This window comes from Corapipo altera, unplaced genomic scaffold (assembly GCF_003945725.1).
Source record: "Corapipo altera isolate COAL_440 unplaced genomic scaffold, ASM394572v1 22b, whole genome shotgun sequence".
Taxonomy (NCBI): Eukaryota; Metazoa; Chordata; class Aves; order Passeriformes; family Pipridae; genus Corapipo; species Corapipo altera.
Window position 1 is genome coordinate 2,966,417 of NW_020884876.1, and position 25,860 is coordinate 2,992,276.

At 38.0% G+C, this 25,860-nt stretch overlaps 2 protein-coding genes across 3 annotated transcripts; both read right to left on the bottom strand.

The window, feature by feature from the left end:
• Positions 1-1,024: 1,024 nt before the first annotated feature.
• Positions 1,025-8,617, bottom strand: PDCL2 (phosducin like 2). Its single transcript, XM_027635729.1, is given in 6 exon segments — positions 1,025-1,583; positions 1,586-1,606; positions 1,973-2,145; positions 4,141-4,276; positions 5,240-5,360; positions 8,396-8,617. Coding segments are annotated over 6 exon segments (795 nt in total). The 3' UTR covers positions 1,025-1,461.
• Positions 8,618-10,028: 1,411 nt separating this feature from the next.
• NMU (neuromedin U) lies at positions 10,029-25,616 on the bottom strand. 2 transcript variants are annotated; one of them, XM_027635894.1, is made up of 10 exons: positions 25,336-25,616; positions 22,135-22,193; positions 18,381-18,428; positions 18,223-18,282; positions 16,799-16,828; positions 16,642-16,692; positions 14,650-14,724; positions 12,471-12,524; positions 11,085-11,124; positions 10,029-10,223 (listed from the first exon to the last, which is right to left on the bottom strand). In XM_027635894.1, the coding sequence occupies exons 1-9, from the start codon at positions 25,475-25,477 to the stop codon at positions 11,089-11,091; spliced, it is 555 nt and encodes a 184-aa protein (XP_027491695.1). In that variant the 5' UTR covers positions 25,478-25,616; the 3' UTR covers positions 10,029-10,223; positions 11,085-11,088. The 2 variants fall into 2 exon arrangements, with proteins under 2 accessions (XP_027491695.1, XP_027491697.1); XM_027635896.1 differs by lacking the exon at positions 14,650-14,724.
• Between the last annotated feature and the right edge of the window lie 244 nt (positions 25,617-25,860).

Consider the following 25,860-nt stretch of genomic DNA (forward strand, 5'->3'; position numbering starts at 1 on the left):
GAGGTTGACACATTCATTCCTAGAGCCTTTACTTCCAACTGGTATAACTGACCCAGCACCAGAAACATCTGGTTTTAACCTGCAGGTTCTCTTGGGTTTTTCTGTCACACCTGATGGCCGTAACCACGATCACATGGTCACTACTTGGATGAAGTTACAAAGTCAGGGTCACCAAAGGGGAGGTTTGGTGCTTTCCTACCATATCTTGCTTCCAGTGTGACAGCACTGGCACTTGTGAATTGCTGTGAGTTGTACCTCACAGCAGCCCCAGTAGTGGCTGGGAGGTCACTGATAAGATGAGGTAGTACTCCTTTTGCAGCAGCCAGCATTGGTACTTGAAATGACTGTGGAATCACATCTAGAGCCCCTGGTGACCTATTTACATTTAAAACTGCTAACTAGCTCTGTAGTTTAAAGGGCAGATAATGGCAGATAAGCCATTGTCTCTGAAATTTATCTACTAGTTGCCTCTTTGAATCTGCAAAATAAAAGTTCCCAGAAGTGGTATCTGCCACTAGATATCTACCAACAGTAGAGCAATATCTCACTGCATGGAAAAAAAACAGTCATCAATTCACTTTGTTGTTCTTCTTATGTATCTGTGTGCCATGTGTTAAGGGAACTATTCTTTTTCATTTTTCTTTCTGCATTTCAATGCTATAAACCATGTCAGTTGCATAGAACTAAATCTTCATAAGCACACTGGGATTTTTTTTTTGTATGATGAGTCACTGGAAAAATAACATTAATACTATACAATTTGATTCACTACTCATAAGAAATAAAAATGCTGAATCAGGAGGAAGGCCTCTTCATTCGCTCACGTAGTTTGCTTCTCTACAGTGGTACTGTAAACTACTTTGTAAAAGATACAGTTATGTTTGTAAGGAAAGAAAAACTGATTCAACTGTCAGTGTTCTGAAATAGTGGGACAATTATCTACAACCCTAGAGAAAATTCTTGAACTCTTATCAGAGAAATGGAAGTGTTAGTCAATGCAAGTGTTAGTCACAGCCAAATCCTGATTATATATGTCTATAAACATCATTGTCTTTGGGTCACACTTTTCAGTGGGGGAACTGAGAAGGTACTTTGCAGAGCAGAGTTCTACTACAGTAATGTCACTGAAAATTAAAGGAATGTCTTGCACCCACATGGGATAAAAGGAAGAGGAAAGTATGGATTAGAGCCCACCAGCTAATGCCCTCCCTTTTCCGTTTAAGCAGAGTTTTTATGAAATGGAGGATCCAGACTCTCCATGTCAATGACAGCCATCTGTAGGAATTTAAAGGTAAGTGTGGCTTTCATTTACTACAGTTTTCTTCCACAAATCAAACCCAAAAAATACACAATCAAACCAGAAGTTTTTTCTTTTTTTCCCCCCCTGTTTTTAATAGTTTCAGGCTTACCACAGGAGTAAAAACTGTGTGTGAACTAACTTATGCCAAACAGATGATCTGTTTAAAGCATTAAAAAGCTCTCAAGCAGTTTTATCACATCACTGGTTTTTATATTGGTGTCTTCATGAGCAGAAGTGCTTCACACTGGCAGTATCATAATGTCCTTTTGGGGGTTTTGTTCTTAGTTTTTGTTGCTCCAACTTCTGCTGATTTTCAATTGAACTCTCATAAAAACAAGTTACAGTTTATTCTGATAGTTGCAGGTAATTCTCATTTAAGAGAAAAAGAAATTGACTTTAAATAAATAGCAAGACACATCTCAACAACAACAAAAAATAGAGCCAACCCAACCTTATCTTAGTAAAAATGAGACATTGCAGAATACCCATGCTTAGGCAATACTCTTACCACAGAATTACATAAATTAATTATTTGCTTTTTGTAGACTTTTTTCCCCTACAAAAACAATCAAAAACCTCTTCACTCTTTAAGCAGTGGCCTTTAGATGATCACAAACATCATAAAATTTTCCATATTGTGAGTTATTTAAAAGTATTTCTCTTACCTTCTACGTTCAGCTACTCCAATGAACCTGCCTTTTATTTCACTAGTTTGTATACAAGTACTGTATATATCATGGTAATTCTGAATGCTGAAGTTTACAATGGCTTTGAGAAACCTGACTTCTGGAAACTTCCAGGCTAGCAGGTTGAGGTGTTCATTAATCCATAAACACATTGGGATGCTAGAAAAGAAGAAAGTATGATGACACTTCTGGTATAAATGATTTGTAAAGCAACTAAAGTTATTAACGCCTTTAAAGAATACTATAGTCTCTTTCTATTTTAATTTGTTATAAGAATTGCACCACAAATTTTATTTAGCTTCTTCTAAGATCAGTGTGATTCAAAGAGCTATCCAAGTAAAATTACAGGGGAGGCACAGTCTATGAAAGCTACCAGACATTTCAAGCGCTGTGCCTCAGTTTTGTTCTCCACTGAGATTTTAAAGCTCATTCTGTTCATTTATTGTAGAGTTTAAATGAGATTTTTGAACCAGTAACATACATTTTACTTTAACTTATTTAGACTAGCTTTCAGTTTAACATTTCATTAATTCTTTATTCTAGTAAAATCTAAGTAACATCAAGGAAACCTTTGTATAGTCATATTATCATCAAAAACCTGATCATTACTTCCATAGCTACTATTTGCAATACAATCACTATATAAACCTCATTTTAAAAAAAGAAAAAAAAAGAAACCAATCAAAAAAACAAAACCGAAAAAACTCCACCACAAACCCAGACACAGAAACCCCCCTTTTTCTTGTTCCCCTTTTCCCCTTCAGCCCATTAACCTTTTAGCAATTAGGATCTTTGTTGTACCTGACAGAAGTCAAAGCAGCCAATGTGGCCTATGGACCCTGGGGGCCAAAGGTGGTTTTGTTACAAGCCATGAGAGACTTTGGGGATACTCATATTCATTCCCAAGGAATTACCAGTTTCCTCACTGTGGCAGGAAATCTACAGTATATGAGAAAACTGTAGTTTAAACATGTTTCAAAATGGCTTTTTGTAGTCTCTTTGCTAACTCATGCTTTTTTCTTCCCCACACCCCTTTGAAGGACTGTTGTCTCCCATGCAGGAATGTCCTGGGAAGATGTCCTAAGGTGTTCTCACTGGCCCCTTTTAACTCCTTCCTATTGGTCATTAACCCCTTCCTGCAACCTGTAATTGGTTACTCTGTGAATCCTCCTAAACCCTATAAATGTAAAATCCCCAACAATAAACTCTCTCTTGCCTCCTCTCTGCGCCCTGTGTGCTGTCTCTCGTGGGGAGGGGAGAGCACCTCTCCCCTCCAGGCTCAGGACCTGAAGAAACCCCTGGCGCTGGAGTCCCCCCCCATCCACTGAAGCCGTCGGAAATGGTTCCTCAGATGGAAATGGAACTAGAACTGGGCCACCCCACACCACGGGGGGAAAGAGATCCAGACCTCACAGACTCGTATTTATGCAATGGTAAATTGCAGAATTGGTTTTCCATTATACAAATCCAATGAAAATCAAGGAAGGCTGCTATTTTCTTTCTTCAGATCTGTAAATTTAAATTGCTGTAATTTTAATGAAATTTGGTCTGAGCCTAAAAAATGATTAAATATTCCATACTAATTCTCAGTGCTTTTCAAAAACATCTAATAGAGTTGCTAACATATATGGAACTGATCATGGAAGTCCTTTGACATTTCTGCTGGATCCTATCACAACTTCTGCTACCTCTACAGAATTCACTGGGAAGATAATAAACTAACAAGTCCTCTAGCTTTCCTCAGTTTTCATAACTGAAACTTTTCCTGAAGGGTTTTCGATTTGTTGGAGTCAAAGGGGAAGTAAAGGGGAAAGAAAAGTCCCGTTAACGTACTCCTGCTAGGAAAAGAATCTACAAACAAAGAGTGGACACCACTTTCTCAGTGAAATTCAGAGATTCAGTGAGGTTACATACATGGTGATAAGTGTACACAGCAAAATATTTTTTTCGTATAATTGAACAAAAGTGAAGTGATTAATTCACACTAAGTGAATTAGCAAATCAAGGAGGTCAGATGCTCTCTAATTCCATTGCCTCCAACCAAATGCTATTTCATAAGACTCTCGTATTTAATTTTTCCTGGTATTGCTTTTTAATTACCAGTTCAATTCTTTGTATTGAAGTATTCAACATTTTATGCAAGAATGTAATTACCTTGACCAATAAAGATGAATTATAACCCCAACATCCTCTGGAGCATTTGTAACTTCATTTACATACTGCTTTCTACAGCTTTCTCTTAGTTTCCCATACTTTTGCCTCCTCTGAAGACATTTCCATTCTTGCAAGTCTTGTTACCTAATTAAAAACTAAAACTAAAAATAAGCGTATTTGGAACATTTAAAATGCATTTTAAAATAATATCCAGTGCATCTCAATTACTTTAAAAATTGAACAACCCTTTAGCTTAAGGTCTTCTAACACAATTTCACACCTTAGAAAGTTTTCTATGCCAATCTTTATTCAATAATATAACATTAAAATACATTTTCTTAATTAATCAGTATCAGATTTGGGAAACTTGAGTAATAAGTTGCACAAGCATTTATCATTTGAGAGAAAGCCAGAAAATATTAAAGCAGGTATTAATTGTTTGTATGATCCTGCAAATGAGATTAGTTTAGGGAGGAATTACAGTATATATACTAATATTTACCAATTTTAAAATAAGTCATGAAAACTGAAATGTAAAAACAGTAGATGGCAGTCTTCATCTATAAAAATACTTGCAAGGTAGAAAAGGAAAATACCGTACTGAAATCTGTTGAACTAAAAGCAGCTCTTAATTTTACTGACTGAAAGCCACTACAAAGTGGCTTTCCAAAAAAAAAAAAAAAAAGAGAAGTTAAATAATACATGCACAATGTTATTATACTCTAGCAACAATACAAGATAGTTTAAGTTTACAACTTCCACATAACTGTGAATTATTATCTTCCTGTGAGAATACAGCACTAGATACAGAGTGTTAGCACTAGAACTGCTTTGGTCATTTCACAAACTCAAAAGCAGAAAGTACAGGTAGAATCTAAACAGAGGAAATGTTTTGATGGAGTTAGCTTTTTTATTCTGTGTAAACTGTCACTAACTGTGTTGTATGTTTAATTCAGAATCCTTTAAAAAAAAAAGTGAAAATAATAAAAATTAAAACATAATTATTGTACAATATTCAAGTTATAAAAAGTATTATTGAAAATATTCCCACTTTTCAAAATTTGTTATACTACTGGGATGTATATTTAATTTTACTTGCCCTGTGCTTCTTTCTGCGAGTGTAAAACCATTTCTTCAATTTCATCTTTCAGTTTTTCTTTTGGAGGAAGAATTCTAAAATCTTTCAATATGTCATTCCATTAATTATCTTTATTTGGATCCTGGTTTAATAGTATGAAGTAAAGTTAAATCAACAAATGATTCTTGTGTGCCTTTTTAAAAATTAAAACCAGTCATTTTTGCTTTGGATATACTGAAGGTGGAACAAAAGGGATCCATTATTTTAAGGCTGTAACACCTTCATGGACCATTCTCTATCATGAATTTTTATTTGTCATTTTTCACTTAAGAACTGAAAACATCAAGAACTACTAAGAATAAGGTATTGACACTGTGAATAAATGTGTAAAAGCATACCTAGAATCAGAAGACCGTTTTGTTTTAAATCAATTATTAATATTAATGTGTTAACATAATACACCATGTTTATAACACTGGACCTCTGTGGTAATTTTAATTCAACAGTTAAGATAAAGGAACTGCATGCTTTTCATAAGACTGCATTTCTACTGAAATTATCACATTAAAAGACTTTATTTTAACAGGGCTGATTTTGGAATAGTAGAATAGCAACACTTGGGAGGCCTCAAATATGGATTGGAAGTAGTAAAGCAGATTTTAAAACAGATTGCTAATCAAAAAGTATGGTATTTTTGGCCCTGAAATAATTACTTGTTTGAAAATCCTCCATAAATAAATAACTATATAAATTAGAATAACATAAATATTTGGTGATATACATAATTCCATAATAATGCAGCATAAAATGAACAAAAAGTACATAACAAAAATTTTACCTGAGGAAACATCCAGGATTTTCATTGGATTATTACCGTGCCCATGAGTACTGCACTGGCCTTTTCAACTGACAGCTGCTTCATTTTTATTCAACAAGGCTCTTGTACAGAATTTAGCATGAGTATAATGCAACCAATTCTAATGAAGATCAAATACTACACATGCCTCAAGGATTTTCACAAAGGTAAAAAAATTGCTTTGCAATTTAGATGAAAAAATAGTTGTGGAATTCACAAAGTATATAGAATCATGCTATCGCTCACAAGGAAGTTAAAAACAGTGGGTTTGCAAGAAGACTGATCTCTGCCAGTTTCTCTGGCATGAGGAAGGAAGCAAGGCTTGGCAGGATTTGAAGTGGAAAGGAAGTGGCAGCAGCTCAGGACAGTTCCTCCAACACTCCTATTGCATTGGCTTAGCAGACTGCAGGCAAGGGTACTGCTACCAACATGCACTACTAACGCAGCACTCTGGCCTTGCAAACTTCTAGAGCCTTATTGCTAAGATAAAGAAGAGATTTCACATCTGAATAATTTATTCCTTCGGCAAATCTCCGATATCCAGATGTTACTCCTCCACTGTAAATAGTTACAATAGGTGGAAAATTATTTTCTGTAACTTTCTACCTCTAAGAAGGTGGTTATTTCATCTACAAATGATATTTCAAATATACTCACAAACTGACTTTATCCACATATAAAAATATAAGAATTAAGAATAATGTTTTCTCTTTCTTTGATTGAAAAGTAGTTGATGCAAGCCAGTGGGAAAAAATTAAAGGAGAAGCTCCATAAATTAGTTAGATGGTCACTAATGGGTCTGTAGTAGGAAAAACCCAAATGAAGATTTTGCTATAGTGTTATTCCTCAGGGTTTACTTACACAAAAGTGTCTTACACTCAGTCTTACTGCAAGTTTTCAATCCTTCACCAAAGCAGAATTTTGACTTAGGTACAGCCAGGCTATCAAAAAAATCCACATAGCTAGGAATACTCCTCCAAGGTAACTACAGAAGAAACACAAGTGATAGACAGGCACTTTGGCCTCCAAATTAGTGTTTAGTGTATGATTGCCTGATTTAAGCCAGAATCAGATTTGCCCACTTTATAGAATGCAAATCCTTTCCCATAGCAGGATTATGAAGAACAAGGCATTAAAAAACATAATAAAAATCATCATCATAACTGGACAAATAACTTCAAAACCACACAGCAACAAGTACTAATGAAATGGAATTGGAATGTAGATAGAAGATAAGCTCTGACCATTTTTTTGCCAGGAAATATTTTTAATATTTTGACATCTTTTGTTTTTCTGTGTATCTAGGTCCAACATAAAATCTTTCCATAGTATTTTACTTCAATGGTGCATTTTATACTATACCTATTTAATGCTTGCAACATTCAATATGTTTGTGCAACCAGTTCTATATTGGACATTTTCTAGATGCTGTTACATCTACAAAATAGAAAAAAAAAAATTGATCAAGAGTCCTAGATCACAGTAAATGTAACAGAAACCGGTATCTGATAAATCTGAACTCCTGCCTCGAGGAAGAGAAGGTCAGAAACTAGCAAACCTTTAACAATTTTTTTAACAATTTGAATCAAATCAATATTTAAAACGTTGATGAAATAAATGAAAATGTGTCAAAAGCTTCTCAAGATATTTGATGGTAAGAGTGTAAAGGAGCCAAGCAGTAGCAAAAATGATCCAACATAAATTGGTTTCAGAGTATGAAGCTACATCACTGAAACAGCATTACTTTACCAGCAGGGCACAAGCCCAAGAGAAAACCCTTTTCAAAACATGTCTGACTGCTGCCAGTGATGATGTTAATACCACCAGCTGGTGAACCACACCCTGGATAACATCAGTCCTTACATGTAAATAACGCTTCTAATAAATTTAATTTGCAGTTCTTTCTTTCTGGCTAATGACATGAAACAAATTCTCAATTATGTTTTTAAAATATGAACACCTACAACTGTTCAGCTAACAAATTGTAGCATTTTATTATTCTTACAGGGGAGCAATGATAGTTAATTCTTAACGGTTAGAAATTAGAGTTTCCTGATGTCTTGGCACAAGGAAACCCACAGAAGCTTCTCTCCCACCTGTCATTTCTCAGGACCCCACAGGGACTGGGAAGGTTATGCAGGACCAGAGCAGCGGCCCCAGCTCTCCCTGCCCCGCAGGGCTCTGCAGAACCTTGTGGCAGGCTTGGCCATGCTGAGGGAGCCTTCCCTTCCCAGCAGTTGCCTTTGCTCCAGACCACTCTCTGGTTGCCCCAGCAGCACGATGTGGTGCTTCAGGGCCCAGTAACGCCCCCTACCACCCACCTGAAATCTCCTCAGTTTCCTTGACATTGCTGACCCAACTCCCTCATTGCCCTCAGCCTCAGCTGCTGCCTCCCCTGGCCAGCTCGGTGCTGGGGTGATGCTCTGTGCCCACCTGCATGGGTAGCCCCAGCACTGCTGCCCCTCACAGAGGCTGCTGGCCTGACCCTGTGGTGGCAGGACAGTGGCAGTAGGGCAGCCTTGTCCACTTGGACCATCCTTCATGGGTTGCTGCTGAGAAAACACATCCCATTTGAAACAATTCCAGAAGAAAGGACTAAAATGTCAAAGGGTGGCATTCTCAGGTGGTTTGGTGTGACCAAAGGCGGCCACCAGACTCCCTGCCCTGCCCTCAGCTGTGGGCTGCTCATGCCCTGCCTGTTGGAGTGGGAGCTGTCAGCTGTGTGGTATAAGACACTTGTGGGAAAAACTTCAAACAAATAGCCTAATCTAGTACAATACATTATAAAATACAATTTTGTGGCAGGCCTCGCCTTAGTTCTGAGCAGGGGTCAGGTAACTAGATCCTCAGTTCACAATTAATGGTGCCAGTTCAACGGGAGGCACAGCAAACAGCAGTGCAAAAATGAGTGACCAAGAAGAGGAAAAGTCTTCTCAACTTGGCTTACACCTCTGAGGCCATCATTTTCCCAGCTACCTTCTGAAGTTTTGCTCCTCATCCAAAATTACCGAAGCAGGAGTTATAATGGTGAGGTCAATTCAAGCCATGACCAATCAATACAATATTAAAAACTTTAGTCTGCTTCTACATTGAATCACAGAATGGTTTGAGTTGGAAGGGACCATGAAGATCATCCCATTCAGAATGATTAGTTACTTTCAACATAATTACAACCTCAACATCATGTTTTAACACAACTGAGGTGTGAAAATAAACTCAGAGAGAGAAGCTGGGAAGATTGTGAGGCTGACTAGTGTTTCTTAGTAGAGTTTCTTTAAGTCTACATTGAAAGCAGTTGAATTTTCAAGAGAATCCTAATCCCAGTTGCAATTAAATCTTCTTCTGAATGAGAACCAGAGTGCATCTGTGTTCTTAATAGCTAAAAAAATGATGCCATTATATTTCGGTTGAATTAAAGTCAAGATATTTCTTCAAAACATACAACGTATTCATGTTTCTTTTATTAAGGGAATAGAGAATCTCATCTTTTTTTCCAGCCAGTGAAACACTATTAACCTTAAAGCTTATTGGGGATTGTAAAACTCCTTTATCATCAATATAATTCCATATATTCCATATATTCCATATATAGATCACTTGCAGAGTACTGAACTTGACCCCACAGACTGCCACAAGTCCACAGACTACAGCGAAGGAAGTTCAGGGGGAGAAAACATGATCTTGAATATCAAACTACACTTTCTTCGGCCTGTCTAGATAAGCTATGATTTTAAGGACTGCACAAATCACATATTCGGAAAAAAAAATCAATTTTTTTGTATTTGTGTTGCAAACATTCTTATTCAAACAACTCTCTAGCTGAGTGCTTTTATTTAGAAAGGAAAAATTATTTACTTAAGAGTATTGGTAGAGGCAATGTCTGTTGCATGCACACACTGACTTTTTACAGCTGAATTACATGTGGTTGTAAACATCATAACACTAGGAAACAAATAATTTTAATATGCTTTTAATATAATCAAGAAAGTAAAGAAACTTTTGAATCCTAAACAGAATCTAGTTTAAGAACATTTACATTCATTTGATCTTTAATTGTACATTAGTAATGAATAATTTTTGTAAGGAAAAGAGTATGTCCATGTACTCAGCATTCCTGCAGTATTAGCTCTAGGTGAGGAATTTAAAATCCTGAAAAATAAGAAAAAGCATTAGCTGTTGATTTAACACTAAGTATTTAAAATATGATAGAGGTATAAAATACATTAGAAAACAGAGCATTATAATATTGGTCACTGATCTGTAAACACTGATCAGTGTTTACAGAGCCACTGTGCTGTCCACTCTCTTGTATGGATCCGAATCATGGATCATCTACTGCCACCACCTGCAACTCCTAGAATGCTTCCATCAACGCTGCCTCTGTACAATCCTAAAAATCCATTGGTCAGATTATGTGACCAATACATCTGTTCTAGAACAAGCATTGAGGCCATGTTACTGAGAACACAGCTGCGATGGGCAGGGCACGTCTCCAGGATGAAGGACCACCGCCTCCCTAAGATCATGCTTTATGGTGAACTTGCCACCAGCTGCCGCATGAGAGGGGCCCCAAAGAGAAGATACAAGGACTCCCTGAAACAACATCTCAGCCTTGGCCATATTGATCACCATAACTGGTCTACTCTGGCCTCCAATCGGGAGACCTGGAGACACAGTATCTATATAGTATGTATGTGACAGGTAGTTGGATCAGTTCTTTCTTACATATACTTATCATCATCATTAACTTTCCAAACTGTTTAGAGTTCTTGCTGCCTGAAACACCTCTGTGTTTTCTGTTCTAGGAACTGAGTACCTACAGTTTCTATTCACTTCTTCTGAAAATCAGTGTATTTAACACATCCGAGAGAAGTTTGTGGGAAGAAATCTAAGTTGACCCCACAGTTAAAAGCTTTCTGAGACTACTTCTCAACATAAATGTGGTGGTCTGTATGTATAAAAATAAACTAATTTACATGTAAATCATGATTAAAAATATTAAATAAATACCTCCTTAGCGAAAATCCACTGATCTCCTTCCATTACGTGGCTGAAAGAGAAATATTCAATAAGCACTTTATAAAACTGACAGGGTTTAGTAACAAAGCCCAGACAACTTAGTGTGTATAGAAATTGGCAAACTTCTCAGCTGTGTCAATGTGATCATCATCAAAGATGCACCTAAGTTATTGTTTAAACTATATCTATCTCCAGAGGAGAATTATACAGTAAAATTTACTGTATATAGATTGAAGAATGAATTATACCTATTTTGTATGATTTTACAACTGGGAGAAAGCCACAAGAAGTCATTCTAGGAGATCATTATCCCTTATTCTTTTTTGCATTTTCTTAAAATGTGCTGATTGTTGTTATTATAACATTATAAGTATATGTTTCTATTAACAAACAACTATATGTCACTTTTTGGTTTTAGACTGCGTTCTTTAGCATAGGCAAAGACTTTCTCCATTTTCACTATGGACATTTTCGGAAATATTTTGCACTACTGAGGGACTCACTACAATTTCTACTGAAGCTGATAAAAAATTTCTTACTGAGCTTCATAAGGATTTGCCTTTTACACTGGAAGCTTGAATGCACCAATGTTAGTATTACTCAAAACTCTGGCCTGTCTTAACAACTATAAAGATTCAAGCCTGATACATAAGAGCACAAATTTGTGCTCTTTTCATTAGAATCATAGAATCACTTAGGTTGCAAAAAAGATCTTTAATATCATTGAGTCCAACCCTAGCTCCATTCTTTTTAAAGCCATTAGCGACTTTCTCATTTAAGTAGAAAGAAATAGTAATCAAAATCAAGGGAACTATTATTAAGTCTGACTTGCCATCTTCTCAGTTTTGTCAAAATGAAGTAAAAAGGCAACATGGCATAAAAGATGAACACAATAGATTCAGTATCATGAGAATTTCTGTATTTAGTGTCTCACCTTACTGGTCAATATACAAGGAAAATGGCAAGGTCAGGCCTAATAGCTGTTTTAATACAGTGTGTAAGCATGGCACTGTATTTATATCATATGCAAATGCACCATGTTGAACAACACTTTAGAAGGATTGTCCAAGATGCCATATTTTCTAGAACTTTCTCTGAGAATTAAATACATAATAACCAATAACTTCTTAAGGTATAGCATGGTATCATGTATACACAAACCTAAAATTATTTTTAAAAATTCCTATTATGCCTTTATTTTAATCCAAGAAAAAGTCTGAAGCAGATCTTAAGTAGTCCTATATAGTGTAATGCTTTTCCTGAAAAGAGTTTCCTCAGTCACAGCAATTTTTCTGTAATTCAGTGGTTTCTCTACCTTTTTTTTTTTTTTTGGTAGCTCATCACAAAATGAAAAGAAAAAAGTCAAACAAACCATACCCTGTAGAAGAAGTAGCCTCTGCTTTGAATCCCTCCAGGTCCTTGAAGTTCCTCCTGAAAAAAAAAGTATTTCAAATTATATCTACTGCTGTAAATTAATACATATAGACAGGTAGTTTATGTGCATTTTAAAAGTATTTCTTCAGTACTACGATACAGTCTTGCCCCTTAAGGAATGCTTTATGTGCATTTTTCCATGTCAGTAACAGGAAGTTCATATTGTCATGAAAAAACAGCAGAAAACATATGAATGGGGGCCAAATTCCACCTGAAGTTTTAGCTCAGCTCAGATTGCTTTAGAATGGTACTAGAAATGATGAGCAGCCTTTGCCTTTGACTTTCCAGGTTTCATTACCCAGACACAGCCACAGGGTCTTCATGGTGGTGGAGTCTCTATAGATAGAGCTGGCTTTTGCATCTTGCAGAAGGATATTTAAACAAAGTTTAAATATCAGAAATACTTGAGATCCTCCCAAGAATGAGACCCCAGACTGTTCCCCAAGGTGTAACATTTCACACATCAAGTCCCTCACACATTAATTCCCAAAGACCAGTGCTTATGATATTGTATCCTGTCTGTGCTGCACACATGGAGGAACAACTCTCTAGTGATCCATACAGCAAGGAGGGTAACAAATGATGGAAGAAAATAGAGATTCCATTTATATGTAACAAGTACAAGGAATGAAGTATCCAGTTGCTTTAATGAGACCTTCACAATTAGAGAACACCTAAGCTTAATCACAGTATTTTATTTGCTTCTGGTATCAGATACAAATGATGTGCCTGTCCTGCAGGTGGGGAGACAGGCCAATTGAGAAACAAAATAGTTCAAACCTTATGCTTACCAGAACACAAAATTTAGATGACATTTATTCAGCAATGGTGGTATTTCTCAATTAAAAACTGGAGTCATATGTTCTCTCATATGATACCCAAATATCATAACCTGAGGTGTCATAGAAAGAAATCACTTTTATTATAATGCTGTGAGAAATGTGTAAAACAGGATGACTCCCACCATTTTCAAACAAAGGAGTAGATTCAGTCCAGGGAAGCTTTCAAAGGAAGTAGGGTTTAAACTGCACGTAATTTTTGAGTCTTGATTTTAATTCTGACTTCAGTTCACCAGCTATAGCATTAAACTCAGTTCCTTGCTGTATGTAAAAATCTGTATGATTTTTATTTATATTGTCCATCTCATTCCAGCATTAACAGGGTTTGAAATACCCATCTTGGATTTATAATCTGTTCACTACTTCACTACTATTTTTTTTTTATATTCCAAAAGGATAAAAATTTTTCTGTCAATGGAGCCTTGTCCAGTGCCATTGGAGTGTCTTACAGTATTTATATGTCATTCTTTTTCTACTTTTTCTATTTAAAATTGAAAATCAAAACAAAATAGACAGCTGTTGCAAGTTTAGGAAATTATCTAGAACATAAAAAGAATTAAGAGTACAATTACTCATGAGGAATTTTGATTTACGTTAATATATCATTCTCTGCTTATAGCCAGACACCTCTTAAACAAGATTACATAGTGTTCCTGTTTGATTTCATGTCAGAAGTTTAGTATCAGAAAACAACTGAAGCTAAAAATTGGTCATTGTTGTAACACTTTCCTTTTAAACTTCCAAGGGTTTGGAAATGTTAAAAAATAAATACATGCTGTAGCATATATGTACACAGAAATATATGTATCCATGAAGATGTGGGTTTTATCTTAAAGCCTGCCCTCTAGAAGGTATCTTGCTCAGTCTCATAGATTGACTTGCCAGCAAAATGCTTGCGTCTTCTTTTTAGATCACATTCTATCAGGCAAGATGTATGTCAAGAGAAATCAAATCTGTGACAAAATCTTGTGTTGGTTCAAACTGGGAAGAATGAATTCAATAAGCAGGTTTCCTCCTTCACCCATCCACCTTTATAATTCCTCATCTAGTCAGGGAGAGAGGTGTCGTATGTTTATGTAAATACAGCAGGTTCTGGTTTTCTTCCCAATATGAGGGGACAAAATGTCAGCAGCAAGATAACCCTTCCTGAAACACATTCCATGACACCAGTTAGGTAGTCCAATCAAAATATATGAGCAGAAAGGTCTACAACAACATTTTTAGAAGAGCTAATGAATAACAAAGGGTGAGAGCACAAGCAGGCAGAATTTAAGTTTACATACGTCCACTTTGTATCTCTTCAGTCTTCTCTCATTAAGCTGAGGAACGAGTTGCAGTAAAGGATGCAGGACAGACGACTAAGAGGACATGAACACAGACACATGAACAACAATGAAATTGGGACTTGATGCAAAAAAAGTCTCTTCCCACAGTATTGGCTTATGGACCAAACATGCACCAAAAAAGGACCGAAGATGTTAATTGAGAAACTTTTTTTAACATTTTGACTTGACAACAAACAGGTACAAACATTTATACTATGGATGTGACTCACAGAGTGATGGAGGGAAAAGCCATGCATCCTCACCTTTACTAATTGAAAGTTCAGAACCATTTTCATACTACTGCAATTATTCAGACTTTGATCAGTCTCTAGGAGTGGTACAGAGAGTATTTCCATACAGTATTTCTATTAACACTTCTATGATTATCTACTATGGAAGTTAGCAGCTTCAACTTAAATGGCAGCAAGAAAAATTATTTGCTTTTTGCTAGAGAACAGTGTACAGGAGGGATCCCCTCTCAAGTGACATTTGTAACCATGGAACTGGTCACTATATCTAAGCTCCAATCATGAAATTCCTTGTGTTCACAAGACTTTAAGCCTGGAGACAACCTGGTTAAGCACAGTGGCATTGTGTGCAGCCTAAGTGCCCATCCTGGCAAAACACAACCATGTGGGCTTGTGGAGAGGTCCACAGTGAGAAATAAAGTAGAAAAACCCATGTTCCTTTAACTAATTTAGACCTTCAACTCATATAAACATAATTTAAAAAAAAATGCATTTTTGATACAATACTTCTTAGAAAGTAATGAAAAGAATTGTAATATATGGAGTAACTGGTCACCAAAGTGTTGCTGTACTTAATAGATAAAATAAGCTTGCCTATTTGGAGCCAATTTTGCATTAGTCTGCCTAAGGTAGGCAATATGGCATCATAGCATCTAAAAAAAGTAGAAGTCTGATGTGAATGAAGGAATTTAAGGATATCCCATCCAGTCACTGCAGCTCTGTCTTGTAGCCAGTGGATAGAGGTTATAAAGCTAAGGAATGACGGATCCCACCTAAGTTAGTATCTCCGAGAACTGGACTAGAAAATAGTCAACTGAATAGCTAAACCAAAAGTGAGAAAGCAGTAATCTCTGGGGGCAGCAGCAAAGGTATTCAGGATAGTGATGAAGTGGGAGGCAGGAGGAGCAGCAGAACTAGCTCATTTCACTGTGCCTTGATTACCATTAAAGCTTCCAAAGCATCTCTATCATGAAAACATTGACCACAATATCAGCAATATCACTTTCTAGGAAATACACTACATATTTCTGAAGAAATGTAATGAACAAAGCAGAAAAGGACACTAAGATGTAAGAATGATTGCTGAGAAACAAGAAAATATGAATATGTTTAAGTTTCTCAAAACCCTATGGTGCATAGATGCAGAGTATGTTTGCACTTTAAAAGTAAGAATGGATCACACATAGTTGAATTGTTGGTTTATGACAATACTTTTACAGCAACAATACTTGACAATGTTTTAAATCATATTTTTCATTCAAAATACAATCCAAAGTTTGAGTGAGGCAAATACTATTTTGCCTGCTACATATTTATAACATGTTCAAATGAATTCATGCAGTTTAATTAATAATTAATAAAAATGTATTAAGAGTTCTTAATAGTTATGGTCATATTCTCAGCTCCTGTAAGTCCACACTGTTTCACTGCATATGCTATGTTCCAATAGCAGAAAAAGCATTTCATCTCATTCTTAAAATTTGAAACTACAAGATTAAGATTCAGTTGGGATTCCACAAATGTTTGATCAGGTTTGTTAGGGTTTGGGGTTTTTTCCACACCTGTACATAAAACACCTTCTGTATCTTAAACATGCAACTCCCAGTCCCAATCTTTCTATACAGTTGGAGACACTACTACAAAAAGGAACATTGCTTTGGTTTTATATACAAGCACACGTGTACTCACAAGGAGTACTTACCACGATGTCTGAGTTGCCCGAGTCATGAGTCTTAGAATAATGAAATAAGAACTGTTCAAAAAAATTAAAAATGGAAGTTTACTACAAAACAGGGTAAGGGTGTTATGAACTTCTTGCCAATTTTAGTGTGACTGTGAAACATACATAGACATCTTACCCTTTTGGTGTTGTCTTTTTCATCTAAACCCTGTGGGAATAATTGGTAGAGAGGCTTTTATTTGTTAAAATAAAAACAGCAATGGACAATTTTAATTACATTATAAACTTTTCAGTACTGGATTTTGTCATAGGTTTACTTGTTCTAAAAATCCAAGCGGAAATTTTCCTTTCCCCTGTCCCGCCGTAAAAGAAGGTGTTGAACAAGGGAGGGGGAAGGGCTGATTGACTATACAGAAGAACTAGCTGGCTGACCTGCATTCCAGGCTGATAGCTTTCTCTGAGGCTGGGGGGGAGAGCAGCTTTTCTCCCCTCCTCTCTTTGGAAAGAGACACTTCACTTTCTGCCTTAACAGAGGCAAGCGGGGTGTGTGTGTTGGACAAGCTCAGAGGCTGTTTTGCTCTCGACCTGGTCATCTGCTGCTCTCCAGCATCAGCTTACCTACGCGCTGCCCTGTCTCCAGCCCAAATCTGCTCAGAATTCATTGGAGAGTTTTGTGCTCATCGACGAAAAAAGGGAAGCCCCGACCACAGCGAGCCACAGACAGCGTGAGTTTAGTGCAAAAGAAACCACCCTTCTTTCCCCTTTTCCCCTTCCCCTCCTCGGTGGTGGGGAGGAAAATCTCCTTTTTCCGGCTTCTGTGCCGGAGCCCAACAGCGCCCCTGCCGACCAACACCGAGCACTGCAGGTTCTCCTCCTCCAGAGATCCAACAGCGCTCCTGCCAACCGTGATTAGAATCGCACCAGAGGACAGAAAAGTATCAAACTGTTTCCTTTCTGGAGGGGACTTTTAGGTACAGGATTATTGTTTAGTTGGTTTTGTGTTCTTTTGTTGGTTTTGCCTGTATGCATATATTCTTTAGTAAAGGGTTGTTATTTATTCCTTTTTCTGTACTTCCTTGATTGGAGCCTCTTAATTTTGGATTTACAATTGCTGAGAGAGGGGAGTTTGGTCTACCTCATAACTCATCCTCCTTAGCAAAACACTTCAGTCTCCTTAAACTGAGACAGACTGGAACATCATTTTTCCTTGACGTATTATATGTCCTTGTTTATTAATTAAACTAATCTTTTCAAACTCTGTAGACAGCATTGATCGCTCTGCCCTAGAAGAGGTAGATGTACATCCCTAGACCCTAAGCAAATTTCTTCCTCCCCTGAGAGCTCATAATTTTTCTTATCTAGAGCAATAAAAACACCGAAAACCTTGTATCCAACCTGGAGATTATTTTCCAAACATTGATGTCTCCCTCTTATCTTTAATAGGTGTTGGATTCTGACACATAGCATTTCAGAGCAAAACCTGATAGTATTACTTCCAGTGCTGAGTGACATTTCAGATACTGGGTCCTCAGAATTCATTCTAGACAATGGCACAGTGAGATCAGACTTCAGAAATGCTGAGTAATCTTTCGTGTGTTTTACCTGTGGTTTTGGGAGAAATCCCATGACCAAAAAACAAAGTTCTTCCAGTGTGCTGGACACCTAATGCAAAGAAAACATGAAATTAGGTATCACACTTTCAATTCTCCTATGTATAACAAATAGTAAGACAAGTATAAAGTAACCTTTGTCTGACTCACCTGAGGCCCAGAATTTGTGGACAGGTAGGCAGAACATGCATCATCTATCTGTAAAAGTTCACACAGTCTTTTTTTAAGAAGTCAGATTAATAAAAAGAAGTGAAATACATATATTTGCATAAACAGTTCAGTACAGCTAAAGGCATGGCAAGCTTGTTTACTGTCAGACATCCTTATAGGTCCAAAAATAAATACTTTGCATTCAAAGGGGGTAAAAGGCCTTAACCACATAACTAAACCTCAACTTATACTTGTTTGATTGAACAAACATAAATATCTGTGTCCTTTATTCTCTTGACTGTAAGCTTCTCAGACTAAATCATATTTTAAATTATGATTGTTAATATATGGGGTATGGACTATGAACTAAAATCTCTTCTGCAATATCTTTGGATTATACAAAACTGTGAGGACAATGAAGCTAAAGTAAGTGATTCAATGATCAGTTCTCAAACACAGCTCTTTCAACTGGATTCCAGCATCCCTGCAGCTGTATGATGCACGCACCCCTTTAGTGATTATGATATGTGCCAGCACATCTTATGCACGCCAATCAATTTGTGTGAGTCAACAAGCAGCCGATATATGGGGTTTACACTGATTCCTACGGCAAACGAGGAGCACTTCTATCCCTGGAAGTGTTTGAGTCTAGCCCGGATGGGGCTTTGAGCAACCTGGTCTAATGAAAGGTGTCCCTGCCCATTGTAGAGGGGTTGGAACTAGACGATCTTTAAGTCCCTTCCAACCCAAACCATCGTGTGTTTTGTTCAGTTCAAAACAAATGTCCATTTAGCTCTACAACTTACCTCCATAAATGCCCGAATGTCAACACCTGGGAAAAGCCTAAGACAAGATCAGTGGTAAAGAAAAGCTCATGCTCTCCAACCACCAGCAATTTGTAATGCAAGCACTTTGACCTGGAAGCAGGTCTTTGCAATAAAGCTCCATGAACCTCTGTGCCATGAATTTGACCAATGTCTCTCTGATCTACATTATACTTTCAGCATCCACAGTGTCCCGTGCCAACAGTTTCCTAAACATTGTGTGAAATACTACTATTGTTTGTCTTCATCAGTCTTTTCAAAGCTATCTTCATTCAATGCTGCCATGATCTTGTCTTGGAAAAAGTACTGCATAAGTGATTCCTAGCCACCCTCTCCCTACTGTTCATAACCTTGTATTAATTACATCTTCCTTCTTAGTGTCTCTTTTCCGAGATGAAAGAATCCCATAATACTAAATAATTTTTAGTGCAGTTATTATTAGAGAAGGGATAAGAAATGGAATAAAGGGTATTTGAATTCACGGAGGTAATTTTGCCAGTGCTGAAGGCTCAAAGTATTCTGTAAGGAAAAGAGAGGATCTCTGGCACTCATTATTAAACAGTTGCACAGTTTAATAATGATGGAAAAAAGTAGGTTAAATTTTTATTATATAACCTTAAAGTTGTATGAATAGTAACCTCCTTCAGTATGTGCTATTTTTTTTCCATTTAATATTTGATAATGTTAGATGCCAAAAATCCTGGCCAATTATCTTGTTCAAAGACTGCACAAAAAACATAAGTTTGTTTGGTTTATTTTAAATAGAGTAGACAATGCAATTGTTCTTATGATTTTATTATAGCTAAAAAGCCCTAAACGGCACTCTTTAGCAATGAGAGCGTTAAAAGAAAAAAGCAATAAAAAAAATATAATGCATATCTGAGTACTTCAAGATGAGATGATTCATTTCTCTAGAGACAATCTACGAGAAAGCATTAGCAGACATAGTGGGAAAACTAATAGCTCACAGAATTCCCTTTTCAAATAGGCTTTGTTGGTAACACATCCTCTCCATTCTCTTTTCCCTTCAACTTGCCTATGTTTGTCTCTGGGTGTGTTAGTTCAGCTTCACTACTTTCAGAGTAAGAAAACATAGAGGGAGAAACCAGTCAATGAGATAAAACTAAGCTGAAGTCATTTGGAAGCCTATGTTAAAAGAAGTCTGTTTCTTAGCAAGAGATTGTTTGTGTTTATTTTTTTATTTGTTTATTTGCTTGATTCAGAACTACCATATTTCAGTAGCAGAACAAGCTAGAGACTGTGTTCAACACAATATCTCTCAGGTATCTCTCAGGTAAAACTTTCATGGACAAATCAAGGGTTAAGGAAAAGCCAGAGTTTCTGTTAATTCCTTTATTAAAAAAAATAATAGTTTCTATCTTTGATGCATCTTCTCTGTAATTTTCTCCCCTATTTCAGAAATGTGGCCTTAAGGCAGGAGATTACAAGTTATTTGGATTTGGTTAAATAACATGAAACAAAAGGAACTGAGAGACAAGTAAAGAAACAAAATACTTAGTTAGAAAGTTCTCATATTTATAAACTCAGAGTCATTCCTGGAAAATACTAGATTTATTTAAAGGCAGGTCTTCTCCTGAATGATCCACTAGTAAAGTAGCAAACAGGGAAGAATGATTATTTTCACTTCAAGAAACTCCAGTGAACTAGTATGAGTGTGTAATCAGTTGACTGAGGATATATAGCTGTGTATCTAATTCTCTCTCCTTAGACCCTTTCCAGTCCTGCATAATTCTTGCTACAATGGTAACTTTTATATTGCTTCTATTATATAATTTTACAGAATTTAGTATCTTATGTCTACCATTTTCTTCACTGAAATCAACAGGAACTTTACTTTGTTTCCAGTCACCACAGGGACAAATCCTGTGTTACAGCTAGCAAATCTTATCAAGAAATGCAGAAATGTACAAAACAGCATTTTTAATCCAGAATGTAAATAACTGATTTTCAAAAACTCCTTATAGTAATCAGGATCTTACTTCCCAAGAGACCGTTTTTCCCCAGGAGATAAATATCACTAGGGCTCATTCAAGTGCCAATCTGGAAATATGTTGGATTTTGAGTCAGTACTTCCAATATGAACTATGGGGAGATGACAGCAAGGGTAATGCCTCCTGTAATGGTCTCAATAGGAAGAAACTACTCTCTGCATCAGCAGCCCTGATGAGTCACTTGCTTTCTAATGTTATCAAAAGCTACTAAATTAAATGTCAACACAATAATTGAAGGTTACAGCAACACCAGGGCATGCAAGTTGCAGGCTAAACCCTCTCCACATGTTATGCCCTGCCACTCCATCTGTTCCAAAAGGGCACAGAACAGCCTGTATTAACATATATGTCACATCTCAGAGTCAAAACAAATGTTCATTTCAGAGATTAGAGTGGAAGTTATGATGCCAACCGTTAGCAAAATGTTAGAGTGGCTAATTGGCACAGTATATTATCTTTTACCTTTACCTAGTAAATTGAGAGGCTAGGATAGGATTAAATAGTGTCCCAACCCTATATGCAGAACAGAAGATGAAAGAGGTAAGACCAGGTGAGTTGAAACAATTCCTGCATATAACATACAAAATATAAAACTACCAGGCAGGACCATGTGTTTATTCCAGGAACAGTGGCTGCCTGGTCATTGACAGTTAAGTGACAACTGTTATCAAACATAGCTCTCCATTGAGACAAGACAGTCTTTCTCAGAATGATATCTCAACACTCAGACCCAACATCCTCTTGAAGCAACTGTTAAGAATCTCTGGAAAATCAGGTATTTCACCTCTTGGCTGATGCCAAGATAGGAGACACACAGGACTAGAAGAAAATGCACCTGAACTCCACGCAAGAGAAATAGTGAGGTGTGACTGTAGCAAAGATGGGCACAGAAGAAACAGGAGTATACCACATGCTTACCTCTTTCCAAAGCTGCAAATCCTCATCTGACTCAAATGCTTGAGATGGCATCGGTGCACCTGGAAGCATAAACTGTGCTTAGCAATGCTGTACACTAAAGGTCATTTGTATAAGTATCCCATGTCAGAGATTTAAATAAAAACTCTGAACATGCTAGGATACCTAACACACTTACTAACTGCAAAGTCTGAGAGCTGCACAATCCAAGGAAGTCTGCTGCCCTGAATGTTTTGGGATTTGTCCAGTAGTTTCTGCCTGCTGTATGTTAGCAACACAGCAGGACACTTCTTCACAAGTTCACAGCAGAGACAGATGTATCTCAGAGTGGAAGTTTTCCAGGACTCACTGAGGGTCAGGCTAGCATTAGTCCATTCTCAGTGACAAGCAGAAGGCAAGAAAATTTGCATGGCAGCCCTTGCATGTTAAGACCTGCTCAGGAAAGCACGTTCCAGTGCCTACAACTTTGTGCTTTCCAAAAACTCTGCTCACCTCCAGCACATGCAATGCAAGTTGAGAATCTGGATTCTACCTCTTGCCTTGTATGCTACAACTAAATAATTAAACATGTGCTATGTAACATACACTTGCAGATGAAGAATACCCATGACATGAACAAGGTGTTTTTGAAAAGGTGATAGACAGTACATGTGTAACTGGTATTGTTTCCTCTATTTGACATATGTGATGTGTTATCAATTGCACAATGCTGCAGTGATGCTGTGCTTGGCTTGGGGCAGCTTTCTCCATGTCTGTCCACCCAGGCTGCAGAATTGGAAGTCATTGTACCAGGGTTCCTTCCAACTCAGTGCCCATGATATCTCCCCTTACACTGCCAAATAAAATAACAATGTTGTATTTTTAACAGCAATGTATTGTTACAGCCTCTGTAAAAAATAAAAATAAGCATCACCGAATTGTGAGTATACTAGACACCACGCAAGTATATCAGTGAGGTGTTGTAACTCCCCTGGGAGGGAGACTGGTGCTGGAGAGGGTCATGCTTTATCCATACATGCCTACCACCACAGGAAACACTACGAAGTTATCTAATTTATCCCCGTGCTCAAAGGTGCTGACCATGAGCCATGCTTAAACCGTTTATACACTGTTCTTAAAAGACCTCAGATTAATAGAGATTTTATAACCTCCTAGGAAGTCTAAAACTATGTGTGGTCACATTTTTTTCAAGGTATTGAACTGAATTAAACAAAAAAAGAAGTGAAGGTAGACTTATCTAGAAAGGCCAGGCAAGGAGGGTGTGAATGCCCATCATGTTTGTTTGTTTTGTATGTACTCCTAATAACAATAATCACAACAGTAGTTAGTTTCAGGCATTAACAGATGGATTTCAAAACCACATGTTGGTACTGGCACAGACTTAAGGTGACTAATTATTCTGGATGTTTGCTTTCCCCTAAAAATAAGAATTAGACAGGCTCTTAGTTTCACGCTACACAGAAGTGGAATATTTTTTTTAAATCTCCAAGATGTTCACATAACAAGAAAACTGCTTTCCAGTTGTTTGTTTCATTTCAAGTAAAAATGCCAAATAAAGACACTACAGTTGTCTTACTTTGTTTTCTACTCTTAAATTAGTGTATTCAATTTGAGGTATTGCCTGGGACTGGTATCCTGATTGCAAAGAGTGGAACTGGGTAACACTTCAAATTAGCACACCTTCCCCATCAAACCATTGCCTGCCTGTCTCTGAACACTGTTTCTGCCATTGCCTGGTTCCCAAGGCTTTTCAGGGGGAGCAGAAGAAATCCATTCACCTGTAAGTCTTAGGGCAGCAAGAAAGAAAGCCTGAATATTACAGCTTGCTTTCTGCCCCCCCCCCCCACAACTCCTGCAGCAGAAACTTTTGGGTCAGAGGAAGGAAATTATTTCACCAGCTCTCAAGTTTTCTTAATCCTTCTCCACTTATTCAAAAACTCTTATTTCATGTATAGTCCCATCTGTTTTGTGCTTACATGTAGAATTGTGTTCCTCCAAGGGCTAAGCAGTGTCCCTTCATCACCCTGTCCAGAACAGTGCTGCAGTCCCCACAGGACTTCATTCATTTACACACATACACAAAAACACATACAGTGAAACATTAGATTATTTTGTAATATACTCAAAATAACTGGGGGGGGGGGGGGGGGGCAGGAAACAAGATAGAAGAGAGTGCTATTGAGAAAAGCAATCCTATTCAAAAGGTACATGGAGGAGGAAATCCTCCTACAAAATCAACATTGTCTACAATACATTTGCTCTTTCATCCTTCAATTCTGCCAACTTTTAAAATCTCAACTTCTTTCAAGGCAGTAGACTGCCAGATGCACAACCTAGACTCACATCTTGCATCTTCTCATCCCTCCACTGCTCTCCCTAAACCAGCTCCTGGCAATCATTTGTGTAAGAAAAATAATGAAATACTATGCACCATTGCCCTTTGCTGCCCTCCCTTTCCTTTCCTCCCCTCTTCCACTTCTTCAGAATTTATTTTTAACATAATATTAAGTATCCTGTACTTAGATTTCTTTAATGTTGGTATTAAAAAATGCAACAAATCAGAACAAAAACTCACAATTAAAACAACCCATACACATATAATACAAACAAAATGGAAATAATCCTTGCAAAGCATTTTGTGATGTTACTTCACTAGGTGTTAGTAGTTAATCTCTCTGGGGTGGGAAAATACAATAAGAAAGAGAGTATAGTTTGTTAAGCAGCCCATCAGTCCTTTCACAAGCACTCCCTGATACAAAAGTAGCACCTTTTAGGATTTCTATTCCAATAAATATTGCTACAGGTTGGACTAAGTGACTGCCAGAGGGTCCTAAATTTTCCTGCAATTCTGTGATACATCTTTTTTCTTTTCTCACCTTTCAAATCAGAGTAAATGACATTTAAAATTAAACTGCTTTTAACAAAAGTCAATTCTCCAAGTTTCTGGAGAGCAGTTTTGCCAGGACAGAGTAATCCTACCGGAATATGCGAAGAAGCCTCCCAGACCAATCCCCGAAACTGCTCCCAGCAGCTGCGACCCTCCTGCGCATCCTTACACACACACACCCCCACCCCGGTGCACCCAGGCAGAGGCTCGCTCCGCAGCCCCCGCAAGGCTGGCGGGCTGTGGGGGCACCCCTCCCTCCTCAGATAATGTGCAGAGCTGGCAGAGCAGGAAGGGCTTGCGAGGGGGATGCTCCTCACCTTTGCAATAAGACATCGAGGACGCGAGGAGGAGGAAGAGGAGGAGAAGCGGGGATCCGGACAGAGTCGCGCCGTCTCCTGCCTTCCTCAGGCTGCGCTGGGGGGTGGCCGCGGGGGGCTGATGGTGGCAGAGGTGTCCCATGCCCGCGGAGTGCCCGGCGATGCCGCTCTGCCAGCAGCTCTTCTGGGCATGTCCTCGCTCCCTGCCCCAACTTTTTAAATCTCCCCGACACGTGGACGAGCCCCAGCCTGGCTCGGGGAGGGCTGCCCCGCGCCCTCCGGGATCGGCCCCACTGCCGGGGCGTGACTCACCTCGCTCCGCTCCGCTCCGCCCCGGGGGTAGGTCCGCTGGGACCTCGGCTGGGGCGGTGGGTGTCCCTGATTAGCACAGAGGGGAGGGGCTGGCCAGGCTCCAGGACTGTATTAAACCCCCTCCTTAAGAAAAATCCATGTTTTAGCCCCCCGCCCCCTCCCTCCCGAGCCCTGGCAGGAGCCGCGGTGGCCGGCGTGAAAGGTGCTGCTTCT

Excerpts from the sequence above, each read along its gene's own strand:
- NMU (XM_027635894.1), bottom strand. The coding sequence starts at position 25,477 with ATGGGACACCTCTGCCACCATCAGCCCCCCGCGGCCACCCCCCAGCGC. Across the intron at positions 18,429-22,134 it reads ATTTGCAGCTTTGGAAAGAG|ATAGATGATGCATGTTCTGC; the intron begins GTAAGCATGTGG and ends GAACTTTTACAG. Across the intron at positions 16,693-16,798 it reads AAAAAGACAACACCAAAAGG|TTCTTATTTCATTATTCTAA; the intron begins GTAAGATGTCTA and ends TTTTTTGAACAG.